Source organism: Taudactylus pleione, unplaced genomic scaffold, assembly GCF_031769625.1.
Source record: "Taudactylus pleione unplaced genomic scaffold, aTauple2 ptg000016l, whole genome shotgun sequence".
NCBI lineage: Eukaryota > Metazoa > Chordata > Amphibia > Anura > Myobatrachidae > Taudactylus > Taudactylus pleione.
Window position 1 is genome coordinate 976,290 of NW_028284418.1, and position 10,131 is coordinate 986,420.

A 10,131-nucleotide genomic window follows, 5' to 3' on the forward strand; every position below is an offset into this window, starting at 1 on the left:
ACTTTCCCCCTAACATGATGTTACTTTCCCCCTAACATGATGTTACTTTCCCCCTAACATGATGTTACTTTCCCCCTAACATGATGTTACTTTCCCCCTAACATGATGTTACTTTCCCCCTAACATGATGTTACTTTCCCCCTAACATGATGCTACTTTCCCCCTAACATGATGTTACTTTCCCCCTAACATGATGTTACTTTCCCCCTAACATGATGTTACTTTCCCCCTAACATGATGTTACTTTCCCCCTAACATGATGTTACTTTCCCCCTAACATGATGTTACTTTCCCCCTAACATGACGTTACTTTCCCTCTAATATGAGGCTACTTTCCCTCTAATATGAGGCTACTTTTCCATCTAATATGAGGCAATGTTTCCTGTAATAAGATGTTACTTTTCCCCTTTGATGATGTTACTTTCCCCCTAATATGATGTTACTTTCCACCTAATATGATGTTACTTTCCCCATAATATGACGCAATATTTCCTGAAATAACATGTTACTTCCTCCTAATATGATGTTACTTTTCCCCTTAGATGATGTTACTTCCCCCTGCTATGATGTTATTTTCCCCCTAATATGATGCTACTTCCCCCTAATATGATGCTACTTTCCCCCTAATATGATGCTACTTTTCCTTAATATGATGCTACTTTCCCCCTAATATGATGCTACTTTCCCACTAATATGAGGCTACTTTCCCTTAATATGATGCTACTTTCCCTCTAATATGATGCTACTTTCCCCCTAATATGATGCAATGTTTCCTGTAATAAGATGTTACTTTTCCCCTAATATGATGTTACTTTTCCCCTAATATGATGTTACTTTTCCCCTAATATGATGTTACTTTTCCCCTAATATGATGTTACTTTTCCCCTAATATGATGTTACTTTTCCCCTAATATGATGTTACTTTTCCCCTAAGATGATGTTACTTTCCCCCTAAGATGATGTTACTTTCCCCCTAATATGATGCAATGTTTCCTGTAATAAGATGTTACTTTTCCCCTTAGATGATGTTACTTTCCCCCTAAGATGATGTTACTTTCCCCCTAAGATGATGTTACTTTCCCCCTAAGATGATGTTACTTTCCCCCTAAGATGATGTTACTTTCCCCCTAAGATGATGTTACTTTCCCCCTAAGATGATGTTACTTTCCCCCTAAGATGATGTTACTTTCCCCCTAAGATGATGTTACTTTCCCCCTAAGATGATGTTACTTTCCCCCTAAGATGATGTTACTTTCCCCCTAAGATGATGTTACTTTCCCCCTAAGATGATGTTACTTTCCCCCTAAGATGATTGTACTTTCCCCCTAAGATGATTGTACTTTCCCCCTAAGATGATTGTACTTTCCCCCTAAGATGATTGTACTTTCCCCCTAAGATGATTGTACTTTCCCCCTAAGATGATTGTACTTTCCCCCTAAGATGATTGTACTTTCCCCCTAAGATGATTGTACTTTCCCCCTAAGATGATTGTACTTTCCCCCTAAGATGATTGTACTTTCCCCCTAAGATGATTGTACTTTCCCCCTAAGATGATTGTACTTTCCCCCTAAGATGATTGTACTTTCCCCCTAAGATGATTGTACTTTCCCCCTAAGATGATTGTACTTTCCCCCTAAGATGATTGTACTTTCCCCCTAAGATGATTGTACTTTCCCCCTAAGATGATTGTACTTTCCCCCTAAGATGATTGTACTTTCCCCCTAAGATGATGTTATTTTCCCCCTAAGATGATGCTACTTTCCCCCTAATATGATGCTACTTTCCCCCTAATATGAGGCTACTTTTCCATCTAATATGAGGCAATGTTTCCTGTAATAAGATGTTACTTTTCCCCTTAGATGATGTTACTTTCCCTCTAATATGAGGCTACTTTCCCTCTAATATGAGGCTACTTTTCCCCTAATATGATGCTACTTTCCCCCTAATATGATGCTACTTTCCCCCTAAGATGATGCTACTTTTCCCCTAATATGATGCTACTTTTCCCCTAATATGATGCTACTTTCCCCCTGAGATGATGTTACTTTCCCCCTAATATGACGTTACTTTCCCTCTAATATGAGGCTACTTTTCCATCTAATATGAGGCAATGTTTCCTGTAATAAGATGTTACTTTTCCCCTTAGATGATGTTACTTTCCCTCTAATATGAGGCTACTTTCCCTCTAATATGAGGCTACTTTCCCCCTAAGATGATGTTACTTTCCCCCTAATATGACGTTACTTTCCCTCTAATATGAGGCTACTTTTCCATCTAATATGAGGCAATGTTTCCTGTAATAAGATGTTACTTTTCCCCTTAGATGATGTTACTTTCCCTCTAATATGAGGCTACTTTCCCTCTAATATGAGGCTACTTTCCCCCTAAGATGATGCTACTTTCCCCCTAAGATGATGCTACTTTCCCCCTAATATGATGCTACTTTCCCCCTAATATGATGCTACTTTCCCCCTAATATGATGTTACTTTCCCCCTAAGATGATGTTACTTTCCCCCTAAGATGATGTTACTTTCCCCCTAAGATGATGTTACTTTCCCCCTAAGATGATGTTACTTTCCCCCTAAGATGATGTTACTTTCCCCCTAAGATGATGTTACTTTCCCCCTAAGATGATGTTACTTTCCCCCTAAGATGATTGTACTTTCCCCCTAAGATGATTGTACTTTCCCCCTAAGATGATTGTACTTTCCCCCTAAGATGATTGTACTTTCCCCCTAAGATGATTGTACTTTCCCCCTAAGATGATTGTACTTTCCCCCTAAGATGATTGTACTTTCCCCCTAAGATGATTGTACTTTCCCCCTAAGATGATTGTACTTTCCCCCTAAGATGATTGTACTTTCCCCCTAAGATGATTGTACTTTCCCCCTAAGATGATTGTACTTTCCCCCTAAGATGATTGTACTTTCCCCCTAAGATGATTGTACTTTCCCCCTAAGATGATTGTACTTTCCCCCTAAGATGATGTTATTTTCCCCCTAAGATGATGCTACTTTCCCCCTAATATGATGCTACTTTCCCCCTAATATGAGGCTACTTTTCCATCTAATATGAGGCAATGTTTCCTGTAATAAGATGTTACTTTTCCCCTTAGATGATGTTACTTTCCCTCTAATATGAGGCTACTTTCCCTCTAATATGAGGCTACTTTTCCCCTAATATGATGCTACTTTCCCCCTAAGATGATGCTACTTTTCCCCTAATATGATGCTACTTTTCCCCTAATATGATGCTACTTTCCCCCTGAGATGATGTTACTTTCCCCCTAATATGACGTTACTTTCCCTCTAATATGAGGCTACTTTTCCATCTAATATGAGGCAATGTTTCCTGTAATAAGATGTTACTTTTCCCCTTAGATGATGTTACTTTCCCTCTAATATGAGGCTACTTTCCCTCTAATATGAGGCTACTTTTCCCCTAATATGATGCTACTTTCCCCCTAAGATGATGCTACTTTCCCCCTAATATGATGCTACTTTCCCCCTAATATGATGCTACTTTCCCCCTAATATGATGCTACTTTCCCCCTAATATGATGTTACTTTCCCCCTAAGATGATGTTACTTTCCCCCTAAGATGATGTTACTTTCCCCATAATATGATGCAATGTTTCCTGTAATATGATGCTACTTTCCCTCTAATATGATGCAATGTTTCCTGTAATATGATGCTACTTTCCCCCTAATATGATGCTACTTTCCCCCTAATATGATGCTACTTTCCCCCTAATATGATGCTTCTTTCCCCCTAATATGATGCTACTTTCCCCCTAATATGATGCTACTTTCCCCCTAATATGATGCTACTTTCCCCCTAATATGATGCTACTTTCCCCCTAATATGATGCTACTTCCCCCTAATATGATGATACTTTCCCCCTAATATGATGTTACTTTCCCCCTAAGATGATGTTACTTTCCCCCTAAGATGATGTTACTTTCCCCCTAAGATGATGTTACTTTCCCCCTAAGATGATGTTACTTTCCCCCCCTAAGATGATGTTACTTTCCCCCTAACATGATGTTACTTTCCCCCTAACATGATGTTACTTTCCCCCTAACATGATGTTACTTTCCCCCTAACATGATGTTACTTTCCCCCTAACATGATGTTACTTTCCCCCTAACATGATGTTACTTTCCCCCTAACATGATGTTACTTTCCCCCTAACATGATGTTACTTTCCCCCTAACATGATGTTACTTTCCCCCTAACATGATGTTACTTTCCCCCTAACATGATGTTACTTTCCCCCTAAGATGATGTTATTTTCCCCCTAAGATGATGTTACTTTCCCCCTAATATGATGCTACTTTTCTTTAATATGAGGCTACTTTCCCCCTAATATGCGGCTACTTTCCCCTCTAAAATGAGGCTACTTTCACCTAATATGATGTTACTTTCCCCATAATATGATGTTACTTTCCCCCTAATATGAGGCTACTTTCCCCCTAAGATGATGTTACTTTCCCCCTAAGATGATGTTACTTTCCCCCTAAGATGATGTTACTTTCCCCCTAAGATGATGTTACTTTCCCCCTAAGATGATGTTACTTTCCCCCTAAGATGATGTTACTTTCCCCCTAAGATGATGTTACTTTCCCCCTAACATGAGGCTACTTTCCCCCTAACATGAGGCTACTTTCCCCCTAACATGAGGCTACTTTCCCCCTAACATGAGGCTAGTTTCCCCCTAATATGAGGCTAGTTTCCCCCTATGAGGCTGCTTTTCCTTAATATGAGGCTACTTTTCCGTTAAATGTATACTGTACATACCTTGTGTAATAGAAAGGGCTATGTTAAGTATAGTAGAATAGTGACAGCAGTGCAATAATTACAGTACACTCGTGAAACCTTAGTGTGAGATCTTGTGCCACTCTAGTGAATGTGTCGCACAGAGAGCAAAGCTGAGTAAGGACACATCTGTAAATGTCCCTCTTTGTTGTTTTTTTACTACTATATCTGCTCATAGCTGCATAAATATCACATATTATAATTGTTTTGTGTCAGTAGTAAAGATCACAATGGCAGTGTGGAGGTGCCACAGTAGAGTGACTGATAATGGCAGCTTCCATTGGGTTTATCAGGGAGCAGAGTTAGGGTGCATGGAGTCTGAGGTCTTAATGCTGGTGTTGATGACCATAAATTATAGTGCAGCACAACTATTATCAAGCAAATAATCTTTGTGGGTGCTTTATTTTGGTTTGTTTGTTTTTGTGATTAAAGGTGGACTAGTTGGTCCCTAAATCTGCAGGGAGGTTAAAGTTCATGAAATAGTACATTTTGCACCTTTGCTACATGAAGTTGATAGTTACTATTCCAGGATTTGCTCCTGTAACACAGCTTCTGTAAGAGAGAAAACGGGGTTGTACTATGAATAAGTTTACTGAGAAAAGGTTCAATCCAAAACATCTCTACTCCAATTTCTCATACATCATATGACTGTGGTTTCCATGGTATCCGTGTAACACTTAGCACACTATAAATCATTATAAGCTGCTTAATAGAAAATTGAACATCAATGACGCATCCTCTTACAGGTAACCTTTATTTAAAACTAAATAATTTTATCATAGGGTTGCAGCTTTAATTTTGTCTGGCTTAAAGTTAATAGGTCAGCTGCTTAGCATTATGTTTTACCGGTAAAGGGACATTAATAGCACACTAATTTGCAAAACTCCTCATTCTCTTTGCAGCCGTGTAATGACTTATCGCGAACACTCAGCGTGGGTGGTGAAAACACATCTCCAAAAACACACAGACGGCAATATCTTGAGTGTGAGGTACACAAAGCCCTTGTTTTATCTCAATGTCCACTTCTGTCATTATCTCAAGTGTAAACAGTTTGCTATAGGAAAAAAAATGTCCTCTCCACACAGCGTCAATGGAGATGTTCGTTACTTTGACCCCAGAATGCCTGAATCTATAAACATGCTGCAGATAGTCAAAGGTCTGACAGCTCTGGATTACCATCCACAGGCTAACCTGTTTGCATGGTGAGTAATCACACTGCTGTTTCTGGCTGTGTTCTTGCAAGTTGCACAGTTTGGACCGTTCATGCAAGTATTATGGATAATAACCAATTGCTTTTTCTTTTTTTCTATTTGCCTTTCATCATATCCTTTATCTTAATCTTTTCTTGCCTTCAATTTCTGCTTTCCTAGTGGTTCTATGAACCAGTTTATTGCGATTTACAATGGAAGCGGAGAGCTGATCAGTAACATAAAATACTACGATGGATTCATGGGTCAGAGGATTGGTGCCATCAGCTGCTTAGCTTTCCATCCACACTGGGTTAGTGCGCTCTAATGGACTTGTTGGGGACTATTGCTGGAGGGGTATTTGGACTCATGTTTTTGCTTCCTGGTTTACATTCACATTAAAACCACCTTTTTACATAACACTTATCTGAATATACTTTTTATTTATACACAATTAGCATGTGCCCAGAATAGTGTCCTAATGTACGTGTAGTTTTGTTTTTTACTTCATTAGAGCACACTAAAATGAGATTTTACTTTTTACATCACTTATTTATACCACATCTTTATACCACATCATTTGCAGTTTGCGCCGAAACAAAGCGCTACATTGAGAGCTGTCTAGTAGAGTCAGCAGCAGTCTCTCCGACAGTCTGTATATTTTACTCATTTATGACGCACATAGCCGCCATACTGTACATTAGTATTGTTAAATACAATGGTATCTAACACAGTATATCTAAATGGTGCATACTGACATGATAGTAAAATATCTATAAATGGAAATTTATTTAGCGTGGGGAGTCTGTCTAATTCATTTGGGTTTCTCCCCTAGACTCCCTAGCATTCCCGAGTGACTCGCCCCATCCAGCTTTACAGTGGCCTGTTTATACAGCAGTGACCCAATATGATTGTTTAAATTGGGTGAAAGAAATTATCCCAAAAATGTAACATTCTTTAAAAGATAATTTTTGTCATTGGTTTATATGAAAAGAAAACAAATTGATACAGAGGTATTCAATATGGGAGTGAAAACACAGTTTTTGCGTTAATATCGCAGTTATGACGTCATTATCGCAGGTTTTAGTTTTACACCGTATTCAATTTCAAAGACTTTTCGCAGGTTCGAAAAGTCTTTGATAAAAAACGGGGATAACTTTTCACCATTGAATAGGTGTCGAAAAAAAGTGCAGAATTGGGGTTTAGAGGTGCAGGCTTAAAAAAAATAGCCTGCACCCCTGGGAATGACATTTAAAAAAGAACTGTGTCAAAAAAAGTTTAAAAAAAAAAATAGGGACACCCCAAAAAATTAATTTAGAAATTGAGGTGAAAATAAAAATGGGAAAAAATTGTTAAACAATAGGGAAATAGGTTCAGGGCTATTCTGCAAGTATGCGGCAGGTGTTTTCTATAATAGATTTATAGCGGCAGGTGCACAAATGCAGAATTTTTAAAAACTTACTTTAGGGACTTAAAAATATGCTAGTACCCATTTTCATGTACCCCAAATTTGATGGGACCACTTAAAAAAACGAAAAAAATAACCTTTGTGCTCTTCTGCAACACTTCTTCAATGTGTGGAAAAAACACCTGCCGCGTCTATTTAAATCCCCGACTTTTATTTAAAGGCTAAAACGGGGGTACCCATAGTGATCCCCCATGTTTTTACAACTTTAGGGGGTCCTACAATTTTTTTAAGGAAAAATTCGTAACTTTATGCAAATCCAACTTCGCAGGCTCTCGTTTTCGTTAATTTCATATTGAATACGGGGATAAGCGGGTGCGCGCCCGATACTTTAACGCAGGTAAAAGCTCCGATATGAAACGTAAACTTCGACAGCGAAGTTTACGTTTCATATTGAATACCCCTCATAATGTTTTTCTATGTATTCAACTGCATACACTTATGCAGACTCTCCAACTCCATGGTTTAAACTAATGTGTTAAATGAAGAAAGCAGACTATGGGGGGAGGGGGGGAGAGGGTATTTTAGACAATTGGATAAATTATCTATATAGTGCTGCTATAATCTAATATTCATTTCTCAATCTCTCTCCACTGCAGCCCCACTTAGCTGTTGGCAGTAACGATTACTACATGTCTATATATTCGGTGGAGAAGCGAGTGAGATAGCCACTGAAAGGAGAGACAGGGACCGGCCTCTTGGCTTCCTCTCCTAGTCTTCCTGTGTATAGACAACGATGACCTTGTGCGATGACAGTCGGTTGCTGCTGCTCAGAACTTGAAGATTTCTCTCTGAATGGAATGAGGAAACAAACAAATGACAGAATGAGGGTTTCCTCACCACCTCCTGTCTGCTTTTCAGTCTTGTTTGTGTTTCTTGATTTTCAAGCAGCCAAGTGGAGGGGAGCTCTGTATATATGTCCACCACATATGTGATGGTCATTTTTTATCTGTGAAATCTGTGAGTCCTTTTTCCCCCTTGCTGCTGTCACAGTTGCTTTTGGACGCTGCTTATTCTTGCATTTTGAGGGTCCTTGCATGGTAATGATTTGATAAATGCTTCACGTTTCACTGAAATGGTGCCCATCGGATGGATCAGTAAGGGTTTAAGCCCAAAAGACCAGTCTCATCACACAGAACATCCTCATCTGCCTTTACCTTTCTGTGGTTGGAGAGACTAAATTCACAATATGTAACCGAACCCTGTTATGTGTGTGGTTACTGTCCCGGCTGCTCATTGATTGGTTCATAGCACATATCAGAGGAGAACAATTAACATATCTTCATATCTCCTTTGCAGCCAGCATCCGTTCCGTTCGGGATGACACTGCTAGTTTTATCTGTAAAACATCAGTACAGTAAAAGTAAAGAGAAGACCACAGTTTTGAAGAAGAGAGAAAAGTATTTTTTATTAACAATTAAAAATCCTCCACATGTCCTTTTGAGAAGCCGTGCTCAGGGCACAATATCACATTCGCTAAAAAGATACAAACCCAAATCGTCAGTGTCTATTAATGGACGGTTACATCTGACTAAAAGATGTTAAATATGTAACACTGGGAACATTTGACAGTAAGATATATTTTATACGACTGAGTGACTGCTCATTCCTCAGTGTGTGTTATATTAACACAGTATACTGCAGACTTTCCCACTAGCTAGACCACACCTTGCATAAAACTGATGATGATGATAAGTAAATACATTTTAAGTTGAAACCCTGTTCTTCAGCAACATAGCAGGGTGGGTGTTTTTTAGGTCCAAGGAATAACCAGGAAAACAGAGCAGCATGAGGAATAAAAGATTTGTCCACAAGGAGCCTAGTACGGACGCAATATTAACCCCCTTCTTGGTGTCATCATTTTCTTCCCTTTTACCCGAGTCCATTCTGTGTATTACAGATAATTGTTGGAGATATGCATTGGCACAAAGGAATGACCTATTCACCTAACGTGTCCCAGATGTTACCAGTCGCAGTGTATGCATTATGGAATCCTAATTGCAGACTGGGTATTGTTGTTTACAATATTTTAACTGAAATCCATAGTTTTTAAAAGAAGGGAAAGTTTTCCAGAGCTCATGGGGGGAGTGCAGTGGGTGCATCTAAATGTGACACATTCACAGTCACTAGAATGTCATTGTGATGGTGCTCTGACTGGGAATCATCATTTCTCTTCAAAATGTGCATCATGAATAGAACAGTATAAAAGATTCACCTATTTATTTTAACACGACAAGATGAGGAGAGGAACTTTCATCCTATGAGAATGTGTGGGATTATAGGGAGAACAATAATTAAATATTAATAAACCAGGGAACTTTGTTTCTGTGTCTTTTATAATAATTGCAATGCATAGGGCCTGATATAAGTGGGACGCAAAGTGTCAGCATATGCAGACGCCCACGGCTGCCAGATGTACTTCCTTATGCTAACGCTAGTATCCGTGTATCTACGCGAATGTCTGTCCGTCCCCATATATATATGCATCGCTCCGTCCATCCGTTATCCTGTCAACAGCCGTAACCATCAGCACTTGAATCTCATATACAGCCTCAAACCAGCATGGAAGTCTGGCTACATACATGCCCACGACACTTCCATGAGATGGATTTTTTTTTATTTGCGTCCGCACATTAGCCACCCAGAGACGCCCATCTCAC

At 39.2% G+C, this 10,131-nt stretch overlaps 1 protein-coding gene across 5 annotated transcripts in view; it reads left to right on the top strand.

Moving 5' to 3' along the window:
• Positions 1 to 9,784, top strand: part of RPTOR (regulatory associated protein of MTOR complex 1) — a 319,880-nt gene extending 310,096 nt beyond the window's left edge. For all 5 annotated transcript variants that reach the window (XM_088474208.1, XM_088474236.1, XM_088474218.1 and 2 more), the window contains 4 exons: positions 5,722 to 5,808; positions 5,905 to 6,021; positions 6,190 to 6,319; positions 8,071 to 9,784. In XM_088474208.1, coding sequence (XP_088330334.1) covers positions 5,722 to 5,808; positions 5,905 to 6,021; positions 6,190 to 6,319; positions 8,071 to 8,139 — 403 coding nt within the window. In that variant the 3' untranslated portion in view covers positions 8,140 to 9,784. The remainder of the gene's footprint in view (positions 1 to 5,721; positions 5,809 to 5,904; positions 6,022 to 6,189; positions 6,320 to 8,070) is intronic.
• Positions 9,785 to 10,131: the final 347 nt, after the last annotated feature.